This window comes from Equus caballus, chromosome 20, assembly GCF_041296265.1.
Source record: "Equus caballus isolate H_3958 breed thoroughbred chromosome 20, TB-T2T, whole genome shotgun sequence".
In the NCBI taxonomy this organism is placed as follows: Eukaryota; Metazoa; Chordata; class Mammalia; order Perissodactyla; family Equidae; genus Equus; species Equus caballus.
Window position 1 is genome coordinate 21153838 of NC_091703.1, and position 25926 is coordinate 21179763.

At 40.7% G+C, this 25926-nt stretch overlaps 1 protein-coding gene across 13 annotated transcripts in view; it reads left to right on the forward strand.

Annotated features, from left to right (window-relative positions):
- Nucleotides 1–24586, forward strand: part of CDKAL1 (CDK5 regulatory subunit associated protein 1 like 1) — a 610319-nt gene extending 585733 nt beyond the window's left edge. For all 13 annotated transcript variants that reach the window (XM_005603599.4, XM_014734733.3, XM_023624511.2 and 10 more), the window contains one exon: nucleotides 21291–24586. In XM_005603599.4, coding sequence (XP_005603656.1) covers nucleotides 21291–21482 — 192 coding nt within the window. In that variant the 3' untranslated portion in view covers nucleotides 21483–24586. The remainder of the gene's footprint in view (nucleotides 1–21290) is intronic.
- The last annotated feature ends 1340 nt before the right edge of the window (nucleotides 24587–25926 follow it).

Here is a 25926-nt window from a genome sequence, read left to right on the forward strand (position 1 = left end):
GTGCATGATAGATATATTCGTATTTGATAAAGGGATTCAATAAGTATGCCTTTAAACAGCAGTACTTTCCTGGCTTTTATGTAAATTTTGTTTACTTTACTTTTTTTATAAGATACCTTGCTTCCGTTGGGTTTCACTATGCAATTATAGTATAGTATAGTATAGCAATTAAGAACATGGATTCTGGATTCTGATCACTTGGATTGGAATCCTTGGTTCACCACTTACAAGAACTGTGACCTTGGGCAAGTTGCTCAACCTCTTTCCACCTCAGTTCTCTCCTCTGTAAATGGGGATAATAACAGTACCCACCTGATAGGATTTACATGGAAATGGCTTAGCAGTCAATAAACGTTGGCTACTATTACTATTATCAATTTGTGTACATGCTAAGGCATTATTTTACTTTAAGCAATGAAGGTTAAAGTTGCCCAATCTTTTGTCATTTCAAATGTTGTAATCATCAGCAATCGATTTCCTACAAAATGGCAAATGAAGCCAGATCACTTCAGGAGGTTCCTCCGCATAATGAGAATGACAAATTAACAGAAAGAGGCTCAGTAACAATCTCATAGCATTGGCTGTTCTTACTGACAGACATTTATTCCTCTTATTCTTTAATGCCCCTTTAAAGGAGAATGTTCTGGAATGGAGACCTGGACCTACCATTTTGTTTCTCACGAGTGAAGGGAATGCTCCCCCAGGGTGCCGGGCTGCCACCTGTTTCTCATCTATTGGGACTTTGATCTAATAATAGATTTGCTTGAGCAGTTAGATAGCTCAGCACCAACACAGTCCACTGCACTTAGAAAGGAAGCAGAAATTTTAAAGGGTGCCGTGGTTTGCCTCATTACCAGACAAAGGGGCAGCAGGATATTCAGGTATACTGAGTTTTATGTGCAAACTATACTATATTTGTAGAGCTTTGACCCTTAGGAAAGCACCACTAAAATGCTTTCCTCTCTATCTAACATTCATTTCCAAAACCACTGAAGTGAAAGGGTCTATTAGTTCAGGGCCAGATTTGAAAGCACATGAAAACTGCATTCATGAGGTTAAAAAATGGCTTAATAATTAAGTTAAAACAGTTGAAAGTGGATCTAATTTCAAACAGATCAGCTAACCGTGGTAGAAGCAAATGAGGGTGTGTTCCTTCCTAGTTTTCCTTCCACCGCCAAGATATTGGCTCCAATCCCAAGCAGTTTTTCTGATTTCTGGGGTTTTTTTTAAACTTTATAACGAGTGAATTCTTCATTGCCCATATGTTAAATTGGTGTCACAGTTAAAACCATAATACAGTTAATATTTAGTCCATTTCTTTCATATTGCATCTAATTAGTTTCTTTTGCAGATCCGTTAGGACATATTTGGGTCTCACAGTCTAGATACACAGCTTTTATTCTGTGCTGCTGAGCTGTATTTTATTGGGCATTACAGCTGAACCAGTATGATTATGTCAGCTTGAAGTATATTTAGTATGTTTGCAGTACCTTCCACATACCAATTTGAGTACCGTCCAAAGTACCATCAGAGCAAGCGAATGCTAAACAATTAGCTTTCATTTCACTTGCATCACTAATTGTGCAATCACGGATGATAATTTTCCTCCTTCTGAGGCTTGTAGCTGGAGCATGGTGAGGGGAATTGCGTGCATCAAAGAACTAATTGTGCCTTGATAATAATAATAGCTACTATTTAGTGAGCCTCTACTATGTGATGTGAAGGCTTTTACCTGTATTACCTCACTTTATTCTAGCCGAGGCTAGGGCAGCTAGAACACATGAAGTGCTCTTTACACTGCTGTACACACTCACAAAAAGGCATCATAGGATGAGATTGGGCAAGCACTTTCCCCGCCTCTGTATCCTTTGCTCACTTTGGAGACGGGGGTAGAAGGAGCTGTGAGCTTTAGGCAACGGCGTGGGCAGACTGCCAGAGCAGGGAGAGCAAGTGAAGAGAATCAGGCCCCCTGAGCCTGAATTATTCACATGCAACATGTAGGTAATGCCTGGCTTCTTATGATATGTTTCAGCATTGATTGAACATAATGTTGTCTAAGCACCGGACTAAATATTGGAGACAGAAATAATGAAAGTGGTCTTGGCCTTTGAGGAGATTTCAGTCTGGATGTTTTGTGGTTATATTGCTATTCTGTTGTGACCTTTGTCGGGAGGGTTTGGGGTGAGGGAGAGGGTCCTATGTGGGTACACTAGCTGCCCTGTGTGACGTAATTCCTCTTGTGATTAAAGTTTTATGGATGATTTTTACCAAATCTGAGGTGTCCGGAATGGCTCTTTTGTGTTGTCATTTTGACTACGTTACTTTTCCTTCAAATGTCTTTCCCTTTTTACTCAGCCAATAATTATCAGTGTGAAGTATGACCATATGTCTTGGTTTGTCTGGGACAGTCCTAGTTTATACCTTTTGTCCTGGTAAAATTAATAGTAGTGCCTTTTCTTTCATCCTCCAAAGTGTCCTGGTTTGGATGATAAATTATCTGGTCATCTGCCAGTTCCTCAGGTAGATCCAGCACCGGGCCAAGCACTGCTTAGGATACGGGAGTCTAAGATGTGATCCCTGCCCTCGAGGAGACGAAAGTCTAGTTGGGAAGAGAAGATATGTGCTCATGAAACAAAAATGTATAGTATATCAAGTGCTAAATTGGATGGCATCAGATCGTAAGGAGTGGAACATAGGGAGACCTCTGAAGACTTGCGGGATAAGGGAATGTATGGGTCAGGGTTGCAGACAACAGAAAACAATTCTGTTAGTTTAAACAGGAAAGGGCTTAAAAGGGATACTAGATAGTTCACAGAATTGTTGGAAGGGCTGGGGAATGGACTCTGCTGAGTCTCCAGAAACAACACCCAGGACCACTAGAAGCTGGTGGTAAAAGATGTTACCTCTGCCCCTCCTGCCCCAGCAGGGCAGAGGCCCCAAGCCCTGTCTGCTTCCTCAGGAAGCTTGCTTCACAATCCATGTCTCGCACACTTTGCATCTGAGTGTTGAATCAGTGTCTCAAGTTTGCACCCTTGGGACAGAGGAAGATAGGAAATGTTTCTTGGAATCAGTATGGTAGAATTTACAAGGTGAAGAACTGTCAGTGTGAAGAACCCTACAGAGGGTTTCATGGACGTGGTGAGATTAGAACTGGACTTTGAAGGTGAGAAGGACTTAATGAGGCAAGTGAAGAAGGAAATTTTTCTCACTGTGTAAAGAACGTAAGTCATGACAGAATGCACAGGAATAAATCTGGCTTTACTTGGGCATCCATAAGCAGATGTGGGCAGCTGGGAGGCAGTGTAAAATAATGTTCAGTATGAAGAGTGGGACCTCTGGGTTTTGGAGTGTACCTAACACATTAGACAATAAAGCACATGTATTATTAGTCCATGATAAGTTAGACTGTGCTGCAGTAACAAGTTAACCGGAAATCTCAGGCTTAACACAGCACAGATTTATTTCCTGCTCACGCTACAACACATCTCATACCATTTAGTGGGCAGTTTGGAGTTGGGGGTTTTTCTGCTCCACACAGTCACTCAGGGACCCAGGTTGACTGCAGCTGTCCAGGGCAGGAAGAGAATTGCTGGAGAAACCAGGCTTTTCACAGCCTCCACATGGGAGTGGTGATATTTCTATTCACAGCCATTGTCCAGAACTATTCACATGGCCCCTCCTAACTTCATGAGTTTGGGAAATACATACTTCTGTATAAATAGGGAGAAGATACGGGTGAATACTAGAAGTTTCTACCTTGCATGTTGGTAAGTTTTTGAGCACGTGTCTAACAGTGAAAGTCGTCTGTGTGAGGAAAAGTTCATGAGAGCAAGGCCACCCTGTCTGTTCTAGTCACCACCAGCTCCAGGCCCCAGCACAGTGCCTGGCTCAGAGTTGGTGCTTCGTTACGTATTTGTTGAATGGACTTGGCTTTCGGTGATACACACGGTGGAATGGATAGTTTCTCAACCAGAGACAGGGAAGTTGAGAGTACATAATAGGCTGATAACTTCTGTTACTTCAACTTAAGAAATTAGTATATTCTTCAAGGGCTGAAAAAAAATCACACTCAAGCCACCCAACCTGCTCTTTGAAGTCGTTTAACATCTTGATAAGCAGATTGCAAAAGCTCCTTTCTAAACTGATAGTAATCTTGCAAATTTAAATGCTTTTCATGGGAACTGTAGGTATAAGTACTTTAGATCTGGGCATGCTTCTAACCATAAATTTTAGTTTTCTTTCCTTTTACTTTCTAATGATGAAAGTGACAGCCTGTTTCTCCTGTCATACTCAGAGTATTATGCTTAAAATAATAGAAACATAAATTTCTTTGTTTTCTAACATAGTTTGTAATGTTTTAAACTTAAAGGGCTTTGGAGAATGAAATTTTCTCCTGTCCCTCTATCTCCCCAATGCAATTCTATAAAATTACTGAGAAACATAAATATTCAAGCACATGTCAAGCCAACAGTTATCTAGTGGGAAGTCAGCCTACAAAAGTAAGATCAGTGCCTTTCAGATTTGCCACCACTTGAGACAGAAGTCCAAAGGACAAAAAAAGCGAAGAACCATTGCACATTTACTTTATCAAATCAGCGTATTCCTTCTAAAGGCCCCTGGCTCCAGGGCTTCTCTCTTGGCCAAATCCATTTTGAAAGAATGGAGCATCCCTTAAGCGCATGACATTTGGAGTCATCCTGTATGGATTTGAATTTTGGCTCTATGCCTTACTAACTGTGTGATCATTGGCTGGTCACTTACCATCCTCTTCTATAAACTGGGGGTAATAGAATCTTTCTGATAGAGTGGTTTTGACAATGAAGTGTGGTAATGCATGGGAAGCATTCAGCAGTAACTGGCACATAAGAAGTAATCAGTGAATATGTGTTGTGAAATTGGTGACATGGTGTAGTCAGTAAAGGTTTTGTTTGGGCCTAGTTAGTTAAGATGCATTATCATGTGCATGGGCATGACTTATGTTTTGCCCAAATCACGTAGTATACACCGTGAGACGAGGACTTGGTCATTGGTCTTTTCTGGCATGTTTATGACAGCAGCGGCATTTATAAAGTATAGTTACCTAAAATAAATACTTTGTGATTGTGTTTTTAAATTTCCATTTTCAGTGACTTTGGCTATTTCTTTTCTGTTATCCTTCAGATGAGAGCAGTTCCTACGAACAGTTACAAAGCATCCTTGGTATAGGATAGTGTTATTTGCTACAGTCTTTTTCTTTTAAATGTTCTTGTGAGAGGTAGTTTTTCATGCTCTCTACTATATTATCTGAAAATAAACACAGTCTGCCTAATTGGTTTCCCTGTTTCTACCTCTCTGTAAATCAGATCAGGTCTTTCTCATGCTCAAAACCATCTAGGGTTCCATGTGACCTAGCATATGTACCCAAAGGAGTTGAAAGCAGGCACTCAAACAGATGCTTGTACACTAATGTTCATAGCAGCATTACTCACAGTAACCAAAAGGTAGAAACAACCCAAGCGTCCATCAACAGACAAATGCATAAACAGAATGCATTCAATATATTAGTATTTTGATGTATCCATACAGTGGAATTTTATTCAGCCATAAAAAGAAATGAAGTTCTGAAACATGCTAACACATGGATGAACCTGAGAACTTTATGCTAAGTGAAATAAGCCAGACGCAAAAGAACAAATATTATGTGATTCCACTTATAGGAAAGATCTAGAGTAGGCAAGTTTGTAGAGACAGAAAGTAGACTAGACATTATAAGGGACATGGGGAGTTACTTCTTAATGGTTACAGAATTTCTCTTTGGAGTGATGAAAAAGTTTTATAAATAGTGATGATAGTTGTACAACATAGCAAATGTAATTAATACCACTGAATTGTGCACTTAAAAACAATTAAAATGGTAACTTTTGTTATATATCTTACCACATTAAAAAATTAAAATTAAAGCCCAGCTAGGTTTCCTATTATGCTCAGAGTAGAAGCCAAAGTCCCTAGGGCCTTGGCCTCCCTTCCCTCCCCTCCACTCCCTCACCCCCTACCCCGTTGCCTCTCTGACGTCATCATCTCCCTTTCAAGCACACTCAGCCAACAACACTGGCCTCCATGCTGCTCCTTGAATATGCACACACCAGGTATGCTCCCTCAGGAGAGCCTTTCCACTTGCTATTCCCTCTGCTTAGAATGTGCTTCTCTTTGATGCCCACATATCATCTCCTTCATTCAAGTCTCTGCAGAAACACCACCTTATCAGTGAGGCCTTCCTGAGTAACCTTCTGTAAAATAGCAACCCCCACCATCTTTCACAACTAGTATCTCCTGTCCTTACTGTACTTTATTGTTCCCCTTGAACAATACACTTCACCATCAGATATACCAAATATTTATGTGTTTCTTTGTCTCCAGTTAATAAAATGGAAGTCCCATCCATGAGTGCTGGGAAATTTTCCTTTTCACTTCTTTATCCTTAATGTCTGGAGCAGTGCCTGACAGAGAGCAAATGCTCAGTCAGTGTCTACTGAATGAATGAATGGATATACTTGGGCTGGAAATAGACATGTGTCCCTTATGAAAAAGATTGCGAGACCAAATATCTGGTCATCCTGTAGTATATCATTAGCTCTTGCCACTATAAATGCCTCATGACGAATCACAAAACCTTAGTGGTGTTCAGCTGATCTCAGCTGGGCTCGCTCACACATCTGCAGTTAACTGTAGAGTGGCTAAGCAGCTTTTCTAATCTCGATGGGGCTCACTAACATGTCTGGTGGTTCAGCTGGCAGCTGGCGGATCTAGATAGTCACAGCTGGGACTGCTTGGATGCATCAGCTGTGCTCCACGTGTCTGACCCTACAACAGGCTAACCTGGGCAAGTTCTCGTAAAGACAGAGGAACAAGAACAGCAAACAGAAATGCACAAGTGCTTTTCAAGCCTTGGCATCATGTTTGATAACATCCCATTGGTCAAAGTAAGTCACGTGGCCAAGACCAGGGAGAACACTGTGAAGTTATATGACAGAAATCACAGATACAGGGAGTATAAAGAGTTGGGACCATTAATATAGTCAGTCTGCCACAACCTGTGAAATCCTGGCTTTTTTTGCTTGTGGGTTACACATCTTTCCACCCTCCTGTAGCCCCACAAGAAATCACATTCTGCTTCAATCATAGATCCAAGCATTCCAGCTCTACAACTCAGTGTCATGTTTTTAGATACTGAGTTGTAGAACTTGAAGGGCTGGATCTAGTTTAAAAAAAAAAAAAAAACACCTCATTTTTCACATAAAGGATCCAGAACAAAAGTTAAGGGACTTTCTCATGGTCTTCTATTAGGAAATTTCAGGTACTCTAGAGTTTGGCTGTTGTTTTTGAAGTATATGTACCCAACAACTCAACATTCTCACTCTTGGGGCCTGTGGTAGACAGAATAACAGCCGCCCAAAGATGTCTACGTCCTGATCCATGGAATCTGTGAATGTGTTAGGTTACAGGGTGGGAAGCGGGGGTGTTAAGGTTGCAGATGAGTTCAATTTGCTCATCAGCTGACCTTCAGGAGAGTATCCTGGGTTATCCAGGAGGGCCCAGTGTAATCACTGGAGTCCTTAAAACTGGAAGAGCGCAGGAGAATCAGAAGTCATAGTGAGGAGAATGCTGACTTTGAAGATGGAAGGAGGTCATCTAGGAATGCAAGCTGGAAAAGGCAAGGAAGAGGATTCTCCCCTGGAGCCTCCAGAATAAGGACAACACCACACTTGATTTTAGTCCAGTGAGATCCATTTTGGACTTCTCAGCTCCAGAACTGTACGATGATAACTTTGTATTGTTTTAAGCCACTTAGTTTCTGGTGATTTGTTACAACAGCAATAGCAACAATAGGAAACTAATACAGGGACTGATCTTATCCCATAGAGTCCAAGTAAAAAGTGAGGATACGTGTTTTGGCAACTAAGTGGCTGTTTATGTCCCTTCTGTTTTCCACATTGGCCAGTTATTTTTTAAAAGGTGGGGGGAACACCTTAGGAATTGAGAGGTGGAAAAGGAGAAGAGGGAGGTAGTTACTGGGGCCCATCAAAGAGAAGAGACAGGTCGTTAGGGAGACAGCTTGGAGACTTCATGTTTTCATCAAGTGTCAGCCCCACATCCTGGGGCTACTTTTTGTACCTTTGGCCAACCCCTTCCCCGCCCTCTTCTCTAGCCTAAACCCTGCTAGAGCTTCTCACTTAAATCACGTAAGTCATGATGGGGACATGAGATTGGCATGTGCCTACAATGATTTCTCTAGTGTCCGTGACACACCCAGGAGTGGAACTGCTGGATTGTGAGGTGTGCCCGGCTTCCGCTTCACTAGATAATGCCCCAGTCTTTCCCAAAGTGGTTAATTTAGAACATCACCAGCAGCAGTGTTGAGATGGTCTGGTGCCTCTATGTTCTCACCCACACTTGATATTGGCAGAGATTTTTTTGCCAGCCTGGTGTATGTGAATTGGTGTCTCATTGTGTTTTTAACTTGTATTTCTCTAATTACAAATGAGGTTGGCATATTTTTATATATTTATGGGTTTCCTTTATATATTTATTTAGATTTCCTCCTCAATAAAGACTCTGTGTAGGTCTTTTGCCCATTTTCTTTTATTGATGATACCTTCTTATTGATTTTTAGGATTTCTTTATATATTCTAAAGTCAGCTATGTGTGAAGCAAGTGTCATCTCCCAGTTTGTGGCTTGTCTTTTAACCTCTCTTTGGTGCCTTTAGAACTTCCTTTATCTTTGTGATTTAAGAATTATTTCCCTACCTTGTGGGTGAGAAAGATTTTCTGCCCATACTGTCTTCTAAAATTTTTTTGGTTTTGCCATTCCCAAGTAAGTAATCAATCTACCTGAAATTGATTTTTAAGCATGGTAGATAGGGGTCAAATTTCATTGTTTTATGTGTGTATAATCGGGTGTTCCAGAAAATTTTATTGAAAGTCCATCTTTCCTACTGGTCTCCAATGCCTCTGTTATTCATCATGTTTCAACATATGTGTGAATCGGTTTCTAGCCCTCTACCTGGCATCTTTTTTATATTAGTTATCTGTTACTATGTAACAAATTACCTGAAAATTTAGCAGCATAAAACAATAAACATTTATTATCCCAGAGCTCCTGTGGATCAGAAATCTGGGCACAACTTAGCTGGGTGCCTCTGACTCAATACCTGTTAGGAGGCTGCAGTCAAGATGTCGGCTAGGAGTGCAGTCTCATCTGAAGGGTCAGCTGGGGGGGATCTGCTTCTCTAGTTCACCTGTGTGGTAATGACAGGATTCAGTTCTTCATGTGTTGTAGATTAAGGTCTTAGTCCTTTTTGGCTGTTGGTCAGAGGTCTCCCTCAGTTCCTTCTCATGTGGGCTTCTGCATAGGGCAACTCTCGGCATGGTAGCTGACTTCCCTCAGAACAGGAAAGCAGAGAGAGTGAGAAACGTGGAAGCCACAGTTTTTTGTAACCTGATTTCAGAAGTGACATCCCATCATTTATGTCAAGTGTTATTAATGAGAAACAAGTCGGTAAGCTCAGCCCATAGTCAAGGGGAAAGTGTTACACAAGGATGTGAATACCAGGAGGTAAGGATCATTGAGGGCCATTTTAGAGGCTGCCTGCTATGCTTTTATAGTGATATAAATAATTAAATTTCTTAATCTTCTCCATTATTTTAAGTGACTTTTGATAGGATCATTATTTTTTACTTTTTAAAAATTACCCATATTCGAAATAGAAAGGGAAAAGGGGCATGCCTTGGAATGGATTTTTAGAGGAACACATAATGGACCTTTGAAAGTGAGAGGAAAATAGATAGAAATGTGAGCATTCTTCAGATGGCTGAGTTTAATGTAATTATAGTAAGAATGTACCATGTAATTTTTCTTAGCTAGTTTATCTGAATTTTCCAAGCTGAATAACCATCCTGGTCATCTATAGGAAACATTTTACATGTTAGCTCATCATTTATGAGACTGAGATAGAACAAAGCACCTGCCGTCTCCTTTATTCATTTTATGCAGTTCATGGAGCTCAATGATGCTGAAACCATATTTCCAGTGTCATTGAAAGTGATACTTAGAACAGGATGAGAGGGTTGCGTTGTAATGGCAATTAACATCACACATGGCTGCTTTTTCCTTTAAAACAGAAACATCCTCCAACACATTCTCATGGTTAGGAGTAATTATTTTGAGTTGAATTGATTACTTGAAGATTAACTTTAATACACCCAATTGTTATGTTCATCAGCATCCTAGTTCACAGCTTCCTGTTTACACTCCGTGGAATGAGGATGGTTTGGGTTGTGGTTGAAGAGATTATCAAAAAAACTTCATCATCAGTAAAGCATCTTGACCCACTTCACTTTTTCTTTCTTCAGCTTTGCCACACCTGTGGAGCAGCTTTAGTTTGTATTATTTATCTCCAGCCAATATTTGGAATAGATGAGTTCAGATTTCTGCCACTATCATGAACATTGTGATTACAGACTCCATAGTTCTAAGTGAGCCTCTTGGTCCTTCTTTATTTCATGTGCCTGTGTGTGTGTATACTTGTCTATACATCTGTGGCTGATATTTAGTTAGCAGAAGAGAGACTTACATAAGTTCTAGATTTCCAAACTTTGACATAGTAAATAAATAACTTGGGTTTTCCTTAATTTTGGCTAGTAAGAAAACCTTTTCTGTGTGCCTTCTCTTTGGAGGAAAAAATTTAAATAAGAATGAAGAAGTAAAAAGAAATGGATCTCCAGTTAAGATGCCATACTTCTGATAACATACCTTTTAGCAAAGCTTGGGCAACCTCTCAAGCTTTTTTTAGAACTAAAAAGGTTCTAAAAAAGCTTTTCGTAGAACTCAAGAGTTTATGTACAAACAAATGACAATACATTACTATAGGCAAAGATTTTTATACCGTTGTTAATTCTAGATCAGATTCTTCCACCCTACACTCCACCTGCTTATTTTGGTAAATGTAACAAGCCAAAAATGAGGAAAGTGCAAGCCATTTGAATGGATATTTGGTGCTATGTTAAAGAAAGATTAAGAAGGTTAAAAAAGATGAAGGTATTCAGATAGAAGGCCACACCTGGGTGGTGGAGAACGCCTTACAGAGACTGAGCAGCCACCTCTGTTCATTCTTTGTCATCAGGAACTAATCCAGCAGTTTGCATCAGGTATGTTTACATTAAGAAGCGCTTCCTTAAGTTTATATTTTTGAGGATTAAAATGCAATTATGATAGAAACAGGTTTCAGATATGGAGATAATTTTGTATTCAAAGCAAACTTTACAAAATCGGGAGATTTTGAGGTTCTTTTCTGATAGTATACTGCACTGCATAATGTATATTTTAACATAATTTCCTTGCATTGATCACATATTTGGTTTCGATAGGTTTTCCGCATAGGCCATATGTTCAGGCTCGGATGTTAAAAAAAAAAAATTCTAAACTCTAAGTTATCTTGAGTTACAAGCTATCAAACGATTTTTTCTTCATCCCTGTTTGCTTCCACTATAAGCTCTAAAAGTGTCTTGGAGGCATGAGAAAAATTTACACATAGGAAATATTGTGAATCCATTAAAAAGTTCAGAGCTTAAGAGTTGTTTTCACATCACTTGAGTCGGATGAATTGTGATCTTACAGAAAATAATGTTTAGGTAAGTGGTGGATGCCGAGCTTTGGTTTTTGATATGATCATCTCTTTCTTTCATTTGGCACAACTCAAGTCAGAGATTTGGGCATCCTGAAAGAGAGGGATCACCACGACCATGCAGGGGGGCACATCAGATGTATTCCTTGGGTGGACGTCAAGGCAAAATTAATTCAGAATATAATCTGAAATGCATTTGATCATACGGTAGATAGTTTAATAATTTATGTTTGGGCTTATTAGCAACGGCTTGTGTTTACTCTTCTGTCACCAAAATAAGATAAAAAAACCAGGATTATAGTGATTTTTATGTGTGTGTATATTTCAGTTTAAAATTTTTTCTTTGCAATTTTAATGACCTAATAGCAATTATACATTTGAGGTGAGAGGAGGAGGGAAAAATTACATATGAATTATGGCTGATTTAGAATTGCTCGTGCCCAAATGTGATAAAAGGCTGACAGTACTGTGCTGTCATGTGTAACTCTGAGGCAGAGGTTTTAAAATGTAAATGTTCTCCCTGAATAAATGAAAAGGCATAATTGATTCCAAATTTAATTTGTTGATCCTATTCCATGTGGGTGTACCTATAATGCTAATGGACTATGCATATAACATTTTTAGACTTTAAGAACTAGAAAATACTAATATCTCTGGTTTGGAGATAATTGGGCACTCCTAATTATACAATATGAAGATGTTCCCAATTTGAGGAATGTCTAGAAGAAGAGTGGAGAAAGGTAACTTGGCACCCTTAATCGGCTGTATGTCCTAGTATCTGGTAATGACATGAAGCATAGGGACGAGGTTGTCTGTCATCCCAAGGAAGGGAGCTGGCACGTGAAATGCCATTACAGGGCCCTGGCAACACCTGCAGGTGTCAGGGACAGAAGCACTCATTTAGAAGCTGCACTGCAAGATGGGAAGACAGGTGGCAACTCTCTTACAGGGATATCTTTTATTTGAGCAGAACCATACCAACTGTTCCTCATTAAAACACATTTTGCAACATGTTCTAATGTGAGCAGATCAAGTATGTGTGCATGTGGGCGCCTGCCTGTGTGTTCAGAGAAAACCCAGCATTATGCCATCTACAGGTCACATTTACAAAGTCTCGACATGGCTCAGAACTGCAAGACTGGTAGCGTGAAATGTCTCTGCGTGACCTGAGGGTGGCTTTCCTGGAATGGCCTCTGTAGGGAAACACAAAATAACACCATCACCTCCATGAGATGCAGTGGCAAGTAAAGTGGATGAAGTCTGTTTGGTGAGAATCCTGATCCTGATAGTCATTTTAAAATTATGCAGTGCCGTGGTGTTTCTCATTTCTTTATATTGCATTTATAGATGCATCTCTGGTACGTCACTACCAAGGCTGAACTTAGTATGACTAAAGCCAAGCCTCTTATCTGCCTCACCCTCTCTACCTACCCTCTAAATTGGAGGAGTACTTAAAATTGGGATTAACTCATGTTAATGCCTTCCCTGGGAAGTTGGGAGGACTAAAAGGGAGAATGCATTTAAGTACTTAGAGTGAACATTCCATAAATATTGCTGCTTCTACTTAGTATTTTTGCTTAGAGCCTGTCCTCCACCATTCTTGCTAGGTCCTTATGCTTCTGGTTCTGTGGCTGTATCACAGATTACAATTTATAAACATTCCTGCTGAGAAGGAGGAGAAACTGTGAGGGAGGCCTCTGAAGGGCATGTCTTCCTTCCATTGGAAGGCCAAGCCCATCCAGGTCCCAAGAAAAGAATACTTGCAACTGTATGAAAATATAAAGATAGAATTCAAAGGAACAAGTAGAGATGCAAATCTCCCTTCAGAGAACATTGAGTGTCTACCTCCTAGGTCCCCTCTCCTTTAGGTCCCTATTTCTTTTGGCTGAAAGAGCTATGAGTGGGACAAATATCGGTGGCCCTGGAGGCCCAGTTTCTTTCAAGCAGCTGGCTTGGCAGGTCTGCGTTAGCTCAAAGGAAGGAAAAGGCGGTAGCAGAGGCTGAGCCTGGAGGGCCCCTGCCTTCCTCCACCAGGACGCTTCATGGCCAGCCAGGCATGCAGTCCCCAGGAGGCGCCCTGTGCCCCTTTCCCTATAAACGTGTAGAGCGATAGGCTTCTGTTGCAGTGTGTTCTCTGGTGCAGCTAGTTCAGCTCTGCCTGAACTGAGCACACCTTCTGCTGGGATAATGAGAACTTGGGGGGTCACGTATGCCATGAGCGGTACACACAATATTGCCCTGCCCACCACCACCACCAAATGCCCACATCCTATTCCCAGGAACCTGCCAATGTGGTACCTTACATGGCAAAAGGGACTTCAGGGATGTGATCAAGTTACAGATCTTGAGATGGGGAGATTATCTTGGGTTATCCAGCTGGGTCCACTGTAAATCACAAGGGTCCTTCTAAAAAAAGCCTGTGCTACTGGCTTTGACAATGGAGGAAACGGCCACAAGCCAACGGATGCAGGCAGCCTCTAAAAGCTAGATGAAGGGCAGTCTGGTGCTGCACACTGGTTGAGGCCTGAGAAAATGAGGAGGCCAGGGATGGAGAATGGGTAGAGGGAAGACGGTTGTTTCAGGCAAGGTGCAGAGCAAGGGCAGAAAGGTTTTATGTAAAGTTGTGGGGTTTCCAGTGACTTTTTTCTTGTTTTTTTTTTTTTTGTTGTTAGTTTCCTATTAGATAGTGAAAGAAAAAGTCAATTTAAAAATAGGCACCCGGCACATCTGATGGTTGAATCCATCTTCACAAATTGTGGAATCCAAGTTTCTCTTGTTATATGGGATGATTCTAGTTAAGAGCCTTTCCAGAAGGCTCCCTCTGCAGATTGAGCCCAGGAAGTAAGGGACGGTGACTTCACTCAGCTTGTCGCTCATGGGTTCGTGCTTATGAGGATGCTATCCAGCACAGGACGTCCTCATCTCGGGACTGTTGATAAGGGCTGTGGGAGGCTCTGGCCTTCTCTGTTTTCCAATCCACGCTCCTGCAGTGTAACACAATAGTAGCCCTTTATTTAAACATGTATTCCAGGCATTCTGCTTGTACTCCAGGCATATTATCTCTAACCCTTTCAACAACATCTTAAGGTGGATCTTGTTATCCCTACTCCACAGAAGAGGTAACGAGGCTTAGAGAGCTTAAGCCACTTGCCCAAGGTCACACAGCAAATAAATGTCTGAACTTGGCTTCAGTTTTTGGTCTGCCAGATTTGAAACCCACACTAGTTCATTATACCATGTGCCTCCTGATGATGTGTATAAGGAACAAAAACAGCTTAAATCAACTAATCATATTTGAAAAGCAAATGAAAAAGTGACTTTGTAATTTTACAAAAGATTGTCTCAGGCAGTTTGCATATTCCATTGGAACCACAAAATACCATGGAATATTTTCATCTTAATTGAGTTTTAAATGTTCAAGACACTTAATATACATTTCATTTGATCCTCATAACAACCCCATGATGTGCAAATGCTAACAGTATCTCCATTTTACATGTGATTTGTATGGAGACAAAAAGAGGATAAATCATTTGCCCAAGAATCCTCAGCTGGAGCTGGGATTAGAGCTGCTACTGGAACTGGGCTCCTTTGTCCTCAGGGCATTAAATGTGCTCAGGTTAAAGGCCTCTTTCTTTTCCCAATGATATACATGTAACTGCTAGAGGAGGGGGAAATAATTAAAGATAGATGAGTGTTACCATCTTTGTTTGTCTTTTTTTCTTTTTTTTTTTTTGAGGTAACATTGGTTTATAACATTATATAAATTTCAGATGTACATCATTGTATTTCGATTTCTGTGTAGACTACATCATGTTCACCAACCAAAGTCTAATTGCCATCTGTCACCGTCCACATGTGCCCTTTTACCCCTTTCGCCCTCCCCTCGCTCCCCTTCCTCTCTGGTAACCGCTAATCTGTTCTCTGTGTCTATATGTGTGTTTGTTGTTATTATTTTTTATCTTCCACATATGAGTGAAATCACAGGGTATTTGGGTTTCTCTGTCTGACTTATATTGCTTAGCATAATACTGTCAAATTCCATCCACATTGTTACAAATGGCAAGACTTCATCTTGTTTATGGCTGAGTAGTATTCCATTCTGATCCCTAAAGTTTCTGAACATTAAGTTGTTTTTGTTTTGAGTGTTTCTTTTTTTTTGGTATATATATTTGTTCTACTTTAACAGATTTACTACACTAATAGGATTTGATAAGCTATACTTTTCAAATTAGTAGAATGTGTTTAAGAACTAGCAAGTAAATATATTTAGAAATTATTAATAATTATTAACAGTAATGCTATTGTAATATTGATATATAATATATTGATATAATTATAATATATGGTATATTATATAATAATAATTATTATTGTTATTAATTAAGTGAGATTTACAAGGAGGAAAAAAGTCCATCTTAAAGTTAATGTTCTCTCAGTGTGTCCTTCATCTGCCATAACTGGATAAATACGTAGATCCTTTTGATTGAACAAAGGTCATATCTTGCCTTGTTTCAAATTTCTGTCTGTTTTGAAAAAGGCATTTCTAAATGGAATTTGATTCCTTAAAAATTGTAAATCTGAGAGTTGGCATTTGGTTAGTTTTAGTAAACAATAAAATTTCTCGTATTTGGTGCATGATAGAGATGCAAGTGCATCTTGAATTTCGGGGATTAATAACTTTGATAATGTTTGATAATGTTTAAGAGGTTTAGGAAAGGTTCAAGCCTTCTGTTTACTTTCCAGAACTATCAACCATACTAAGTTTTTCTCTAAAGTCAATGATATCGTTCTGTGTGTGTGTATGTAAACTTTTATCTTACTATTGATTATTTGTCATCACTTCATGTATAAGCAGTTTTTATTTTCATTACATTATAGAAATGTAATTTCTTTATGAAATTACTTTCTGTTGTTGAATACTGCTTCTAACTGTGTGGAAATCTGCTGTAGTTGTACATTTCACTGTTTGAGCATCTTGGGCTTTATGAGAAAGTCCTTGTATTTCCTGTGTTTCTAAATTACTTTTCCGTCAGTATCACAGTGGTAGTGACAGCTGAAATGTACAAAGTTAGCTGCCTACTGATTACTCTGTCATCTGAGAAACTTTTTTTCCATCTTATATTTAAAAACATGTCATCAGACTCCTTTAATCAAGATCTCGACTTGGTAAAAGGTGAGGATAATAAAAGCACAGCGTGGTGGAGACAAGCTACCCGTTCCCTCTCCCGCTCTGTTGTCAGGCTCCCACCTTGATCTTAGGGGCAGAGTGGCAGGTCAGGTGGGCCGCTCGCGGCTGCATGTGCAAGCTGCTGCTCCCCATGAGATTCTGTGATATAGGCTTGTCCACTAGGAACAGGAGGGCGGCTCAGCGCCAAAATACTTTCTATGTGTCAGTTACGTTCACAGGTTTTTGAGGTGTTTGAGGGGAGGAGGGGAAAAAGTAATACCCAAGGAAGAATGACTAAGTCGATTGCAACCAACAATAATCCACTATGGTAGTTTAATAGGTAACTTTTATATTTTGAGCAAAATTTTATGGCAAATAACTTGGAAGAAAGAGAAGAAATTTTGTGAAACTGTCATCAAAAGTCAAAGGATTGGGGCCGGCCTGGTGGCACAGCAGTTAAGTTCACACTTTCTGCTTGGTAGCCTGGGGTTCACTGGTTCGGATTCCCAGTGCGGACCTATGCACCTCTTGTCAAGCCATGCTGTGGTAGGCGTCCCACATATAAAGTAGGGGAAGATGGGCACAGATGTTAGCTCAGGGCCAGTCTTCCTCAGCAAAAAAGGGAAGATTGGTGGCAGATGTTAGTTTAGGGCTAATCTTCCTCAAGAAAAAAAAAAGTCAAAGAATTTTTTTCAGGCTGAGAGGACAGTCATGTTACCTGTGCTGCAGTTTTGTGAAGCCGAATGTATTATAAATTCAACCAAATGCTTTACACTTTAGGACTCACTAGTCCTGCCTGGGTCAGCCTGACCCCTGGCCTGGCATCACTGATCACTGAATGACAGCTTCTTGAACTGCAGGCACAGAACCAAGGTCCAGCATTCAGAACTGTGGGTGGAACAGAGGGGGACTTTTTCCTGAAGTTAATACAGCTTACGTTTCAGGACCTCTCACTTTGAGGGGCTTCTTCCAAGGCCCTCTACCTCAAATAATTTTGTATTCATATTTATTTTTCTTAAAGAGAAAGCTTCAGACCCCGTGATATCTGGATCCACTCCTGGGTGAGGCTGTCTGTGAACCTCCTGAAATAAAATGCAGAAGTATGAGTGGGGCTGTGTGTGTATGCGCGTGGGCACCTCCGCATTTTTCTGGGGAACAGTCTGTGATCTTCATTGGCTTCTCAAAAATGTTGAACCTCAGGCAGGGGAGAAATTAATCAGCCTCTTCGTTCTGGTTTTGAAAACCCAAACTAAAGAAGTGATGGTTTAATTGCTAGAGGCAACAGCTCATGACTCATGTAGGATGGTGCCCTGAATATGTCACAGGACACATTGATCACCAGAGACATAGATAAGCATGTTTTTGACTGGTTACATCTCATCTGGAATACACACCCTCATATTCATTCACTCATTCATTTCTAAGTATTTACTGAGTACCTGCTTAAGACCTGCAGCTGTGCAGGTACCAAGAACCCAGAGAGGAATTAGGCAGCGTCACTGCTTTTGAAGAACTCACATGGCTTCTGTCATTTCAGCTGAAAAAGGAGCACATTCTTTCCCAAGGTTGCCATATCTGTATGAATGCTGTCCTTAAGACCTTGAAACTATTTTTAATCGGTCAAAATGAAAGCTGGTTAACGTATTCCCAGCTCTAAAATATACACAGAAAGCCCGTCTCGCAAGAGAGCAGTTTCCTAGGGCGGGGGCACGTTGGGTGCACCACTGAGCTCCAAGCCATTGTCCCCTCCGCTGTGGGGAGGACGTCCAGCTGTGTGCCTCCTTGTTGAGGGTTCCCAGTGCAGGGACACCAGCAGGATGTCGGCCCAGATACCTGAGGAGCACAGAAATAAATAATGGTTTGGCTGCTGCTGAGGTTGAGAGATTTATTTTTGCAGCTAACAGCTTTATTAATTTTGCAATTAGTCTCCTACAGTCAAAGCAAGAATTCTTTCACATCTATCAGTGGAAATTGGGCTGTGGAAGTTACTTCCATTTCCCCAATCCTACTCTTTGTCCCTCTCATTTCCTACTCACCTGCACTCAAATCCTGTTGATTCTACATCGTCTCATGTTCCCTCCTTTCCATGCGTCTGCCGTCATCCTCACATAGGTCCTCATCATCTCCCGCCTCATCTATCACCACAACGTGCCACTGGATTCTCTACCCCCATTCTCTGCCCTGCCCTCAATCCCCCTACCCATTCCTGCCAGCGTCACCTTCTGTAAAGCGCAGTTCCAGGGTTCTGTGTGGTGAGCCGCAAGTCCCCACTTCTCACACACAGGCCCAAGGTGTCACCAGGAGATTGTTAGAGTGCTTGCAAGGGAAGAAGAAGAAAAGTAAAATGGTCGTTCAGAGGCGTTTCGTGCTGCCGTGGGTTTCTGGTTCTTACACAGATGTGCCTTACGCTGCGCTGCCTCTGGTTGCCCCTCCTGCCCCACGTTGCTCCTTCCATCCAGTGTTCCCCTTCCCCACACCCACCTCCATCCCTCAAAACGTTGCTCACGATTCACCACAGGAGGCACTGATTCTAAAGCCTGAACAACAGGTGGAAATCCTCTATAATGGAACCGAAGTTACGCTTTGAAACACTGGAACCACCGTGAGAGTAGCCGCGTGCTGCCTGTCCGCTCCTCCTCACACCTGCTAAAAAGCATCTGGGAACAGAGACCACCTAAAAAGGAGTGCAGCCATGTCGCCCAGCTCCTCATGCTCCACCCAAGCAGGATTTCCCAACTTTGTCCATGTGTGGCTCACAGGGAAAATGAAAGTGGTTATATGGTAGGGTAAATGGAGGTGGCTGCATGTGGGGAAGGGTCCTTCTAGCTACCCAGACTCAGGGTCCCCTTGAGAGTTGGGGGCAGTGCTCCTGCAACAATGCTCCAGCTGAGAATCTCTGTCATTCTTCCTTCTCTGAGTAGATATGGTTGTATCTCTAAACGTTAGATATATTTGTGATATGACTCAGCTCTACATAAATTCTACCCTTCATGAATTCTGCCTTGATTCTCCATAAACACTGTTTATCTCTCATAGAGTTTGTGTATATTCTGGAAAATCATGAACTTGGTCTGACCCTTCAAAGAAAGGAATTGTGACTTATACCAAACTTGGGGCCACCTGGCCCAGGGTGGGTGTTTGAATGTGCCTGTGTTGAAGGAGCAAGAAAATTATAGCTCCTTACATCACACTAAAAAGCTTCTGCACAGCAAAGGAAATCACCAACAACATGAAAAGGCAACCTACCAAATGGGAGAAAATATTTGCAGATCATGTATCTGACATCTGATAAGGGGTTAATACACAAAACATATGAAGAACTCATACAACTCAACAGCAAAAAACAAACTGATTAAAAAATTGGCAGAGGATCTGAATAGACATTTTACCAAAGATAACATGCAATGGCCAACAGGTACATGAAAAGATGCTCAACATCACTAATCATCAGGGAAATGCAAATCAAAACCACCCTGAGATATCACCTCACACCTGTTAGAATGGCTATTATCAAAAAGATAAGAAATAACACGTGTTGGCAAGGATGTGGAAAAAAGAACCCTCATACACTGTTACTAGGAATGTAAATTGGTGCAGCCATTATGGAAAGCAGTATGGAGTTTACTAAAAAAAATTAAAATAGAACTACCATGCGATCCAACAATTCCACTTTTGAGTATTTATCCAAAGGAAACGAAAACACTGAGTCAAACATACCTACACCCTGTATTCTTTGCAGCAGCATCTGCAGTAGCTGAGACGTGGAAGCAACCTGTGTCCATCCATGGATCGGATAAAGAGGATTTGACGTGTATATACACACACACAAACACACACACAGTGGAATATTATTCAGCTGTTAAAAAAAAAAAGAAGTCTTGCCATCTGCAACAACATGGATGGACCTTGAAGGTATTAGGCTAAATGAAGTAAGTCAGAGAAAGACAAATACCATATGATCTCACTTATATGTGACATCTAAAAAATAAAATGCACAGATGCAGAGAACAGATTGGTGGTTATCAGAGATGAGCTGGGGGGTGACAAGTGAGCAAAATGAGTGAACCTGGTCAAAAGCTGTAAACTTCCACTTATAACATAAATAAGTCCTGGGGATGTAACATACAGCATGGTGACTATAGTTAACAACACTGTATTGTATATTTGAAAGTTGCTAAGAGAGTAGATCTTAAAAGCTGTCATCACAAGAAAAAAAATGTGTAACTAAATGCAGTGATGGATACTAACTAGACTTATTGAAGTAATCATTTCACAATATATGCAAACATCAAATCATTATGTTTTACACCTAAAACGAATACAATGTTATGTGCCAATTGTATCTCGATAATAAAACAAGATACCTCCTTCCAGGGACCCAGTACTTGACTGATATCACAGTATGGCTTTGTTTGCATCTTAAAATCTTTTTTTTTCCCTCTCTGTTTCTCTCTTTGTAGGAATTCAGAAGTAGGCTTGGAAATCACCTGACTTCAACATCCCGCCCCTCTGCTACGATTCGGCGAGGCTCGGCGAGTTCCAGAATGGTGCTACGATTGCAAAGGCTGCATCAAGACTGTGCACTGAGGATGTCTGTGGGCCTGGCTCTGTTTGCCCTTCTTTGTGCTTTTTTTGTCAAGGTCTATAATTAAAACACAACTCAATGAAGCATCTGTGAAGAAGAATACATTTCTAATTAAAATCTTCAACAAGAAAGAAGGCATCCACATCAGTTCTCAAAGGGCAGTAATTTATACGGGTCTTACTGCCTCCTCTTCAGCCACACTTTTTAATGAGGCTTACCCTGTCTCACATTGAGTTGGACCCATTGGTTATTTGACCTAAAACCTAATAACAGCTGCCATAGCATATCTTTTCAATTAAGCTCCTTTGGTTTATTTTTAGCAAGAAATGCAAGTGGTTGCATTTTCTTTTTATCTTCAAGCTTCAAGTCAGAACCTAATTGTACAGCTGTTCAGATCACCTTTCCCTGATGTGGGAAGAATTTTCAATCTTTAATAAACATTTTTAAATGTATCTTCCTCTTTATGCTTTGGTTGGAGTCCCGATGCTACAAACATCTTATTTTTCACAGCAGATGTGTTCCTGAAAAGTTTCTATAGAAACCTATTTTTGGAACTTAAGTCCTTTTGGAATGTGCAGGGAGAGTCTGCCAATTAAAGGACTCTTGGCAACAGTTTGAGAAGTGTGAGGAATCACCCACCTCTTTAGCACCTACAAACTTTCCAAAACTGCATTTGCTAAAACAAGCTCTGCCCCTTTTCTGACATTTTTCATCAATTACATCAAATGTTTTTATGTCTCCCTGACATCTTGGCCTTTACTGAATGAATGAGTTCTTTCACAATAAAAGGAATTGGCGTAATAAGCAAGTCTTATCACTATCAGAATTAAATACAAGATATGGATTTTAGAGAGAACTCAGGTGTCCTGTGGTTGCCATAGGACTTTATTCATCTTCAAATTCATACCCCTTCTCAGCTCTGCTTTTTGTCTCACAATGTTTCAGCTTTTTATGTGTCTTTTAAGGTACCCAAGTTAAAATTTAATTATGTCATCAGTTGGTGAGTTAAACCCAAAACTTTAACTACATTTGTCCCAATCTTGGTATGGGCTTCTAAGCGGGACTCACATCTAAAATGTGCAGGATATGCCTGTGCCTCTTCGAGAGTCCTGCGGTGGAACGTCCCCTTGGGTGCACCCCGCACATCTCAGCAGGAAGAGGGGGAAGTGTTGGCAGAATATAGAACCCTCCCGGGCCTTCCTTTCTTGAGATACATACCCAGTCATTTCTTTGTTAATAAACAGAGTGGGTTCCAGTGTGCTACTTATTTAATCAAAACCTGGCAGAAGTGAAAATACTACTTGAAGCCTAGAGTCACACTATCTAAGACATAAAAGCTTTACATCCGTAACTGGTGGGAGACAGAAAGATTTTTCTTTACTTTCTCCTTCTGACTCTTTTCCTCTCACCCCGTCATCAGTTTCTTTCTTTCCCTCTAGCTCTCTCCTTTTCACTCCTCCACTCTCCTTCCTTCATTTTCTCTTCCTTTAAGAGAATGATACACCCAGCCATCCGACATCCCCTCTGCCCTCTCACCAACCCTGATGGGGATTCTCAGGGACTGTTTGGACAAAACAGGATTCTCGCCACTCTGCCCGACTGTTACTTATCTGGTTAGGCTGCAACTTCACTCTGCTCTTTGGTGCAGAAGGTTAAAAGGCCACTGCCCTGCAGGGAGCAGATGGTCCATGATATCAGTCACCATAGCAGTGGCAGCAGTCTGGAAATCCAGCTTGCTTTTTCCCATGACCACCTGCTAGACAGAGGGAGGAGAGAAGAGTGTGATGGACAGGAATCTGAACGGGACTGAGCCTGGGAGCCGTGGGAGCAAATGTGGTCATCAGAAGTGCTGCCACCTTTCCAGCCCCTCTCCTTCCTGCCCATAGTGTGACTGCATATCTCTCAACCCTTTGGAGTTAGGCCTGGCCATGTGACCTGCTTTGGCCAATGAAATGGGAGTGGCAGGGTCATGTCTGTCTTTGGGGCAAACGTGCTCTTCCCACTGCTGGGGTGATTGTGGATGCACACGTCAGGAGGAAGCCTCCCTCACTCAGCCTGAGTGTCCTAGTGAGTGTGACAAGCAAAGCCCCCTGCCAGCATGTGCTAGGCATATGTCAATGAGCAAGAGAGAAATTTGGGTTAAGCCCCTGAGATTTGGGAGTTGTTAACCACAGCGTAACCTAACCTCTTCTGACTCAGAGTCAGCCATGATGGGACAACTGACCTGCAGGTTGTAAACATTTTGTACCTCATATTTTCTTTCTCTGTTTGCCCTTAGTACCGAAGTTTTTTTGTATTTTGAAATGTGACCCTCTCTGCTAAAAAGGAAATGAAGAGATCTGTGTTAGGTCGTTCAGGCTGCTATAACAGAATATCATAGACTGGGTGGCTTATAAACAACAGATTTCTCAGAATTCTAGAGGCTGGGAAGTCCAAGATCAACGTTGGCAGATTCAGTATTTTGTGAAGGCCCACTTCCTGGTTTGTAGATGGGGATCTTCTCGCTGCATCCTCACATGGTGGAAGGAGCAAGTGAGCTCTCTGGGTCTCTTTTATAAGGGCACTAATCCAATTCATGAGAGCTCTATCCTCATGACCTAATCACCTCCAAAGGGCCCCATCTCCCACCATTACACTGGGGATTGGGTTTCAATATACAAATTGGGGAGGGATACAAACCTTCAATCTATAGCAAGATTTTTTTCAATATTTTGGCCAATTTCTTTTCTTAAACTGTATATATGAAAACTTTCATACATAGGAAAATGTACGTAAGTCTTAGGACAACTTGATGAATTTTCAAAAACTGAACACACGTTGTAACCAGCACCAGCAGGCTCCCCATTCACCTTCCCAACCACTAACTCTGCCCCTCAAAGGTAACTACTATCCTTATTTCTAACATCATCGATTGGTTTTCCTGCTTATGAACTCTGTATAAATGGAATCCTATAGCATGCACTATTTTGTGTCTGCCTTCTTTTGCTCAACATTGATTGTGAGATGCATCCAGGTTGTGTATGTAGCAATAGTCATTCAGCACTTTCATTGCTGAATAGAATTCCATTGTATGAAAATACCACATTGTATTTATCCATTCTTCATTTGAATTGTCTCTAGGTTTTGGCTGTTATGAATAATAATGCAATAAACATGTGTTTGGTACACACATAGAAGCATTTCTGTGGTGAACACATATCTAAAAATGGAATTGCTGAGTTGGGGCATTTGTGTATGTCCAGCTTTAGTAAACACTGCCAAAAAGTTTTCTGAATTGATTGTACCACTGTACGTTCCCATTAGCAGTATGTGAGAGTTTTGGATGCAATCCACTTGTTGGCATGAACTCTGCCATTCTCCTCATTATTTCTTCTCTCCGTACCTTTGAAATTCTGCAGCAGACCTTGTCTCTGCTATCTCTTGTGCATAGATCAGCCCTACTTTAGTAATATAATATATATAAAGAACATTTAGGGTGATTATTGATATGTGAGGACTTACTAGTCCCATTTTATCTTTCATTTTTGTTCCATATCTCCATTGTTTTTCGCCCCTTGTGTTTCTGTCTGCTGTTTTAGTTTGGTGATTTTTATGATGTTTTTCTCAGTTACCGATTTTTTTATGTTTTGTGTCTCTGCTCTAGATTTTCATTTTGTGGTTACCATGAGGTTGTATACCAAATCTTGTAGATAAAATACTCCTTTTTCTGATGATAACATCTTATCTTCATTTGCCTAATCAGGTTCCATCCTTTTCCTCCTCCCCTTTTATGTTTTTGTTGTCATAAATTATCCCTTTTTATGTTGTGAGTTTATTGCCATGTTGAAGTAGCTTTAGTTATTTTAAATACTTTTGTCCCCCTTTAACCTTTATGCTGTAGTTGTTTAACACCCTATTCTGTAATGGCTTTTCAATTTTCTGGGTCTATTTATTACCTTACTCAAAGTTTTGTGTACTTTGCCTTTCATTTCTGGTAGAAGAGCTTCTTTCAATATTTCTTGTAAGGTAGGTCTGGTGGTGGTGAACTTCCTCAGCTTCTGTTTGTCTAGGAAAGCCTTTATTCTACATATCTGAAGGATAGCTTTGCTGGATAGAGTATTTTTGGCTGGCAGTTTTTATCTTTCAATATTTTGAATATGTCATTCCACTCTCTCCTGGCCTGTAGAGTTTCTGTTGAAAAATCTGCTGATAACCTAATGGGAGTTTCTTTCTGGTTACTGTCCTTTTTTCTCTAGCTGTTTTTAAAATTCTCTCTTTGTCATTGACTTTTGACAATTTTAATATAATGTGTCTTGGAGAAGGTCTTTTTCATTGAGATGGTTAAGTGTTCTATTAGCTTCATGTCCTTTTATAGCCAGTTCCCTCTCCAGGTTTTGTAAATTCTCAGCTATTATTTTTTTAAATAAGGTCTCTGCTCCCTTCTCCCTTTCTTCTTCTGGAATATTCATTATCCTTATGTTGCTTTTACTAGTGGAGTTGGATGTTTCTCATAGAATCCTTTCATTTTTTTA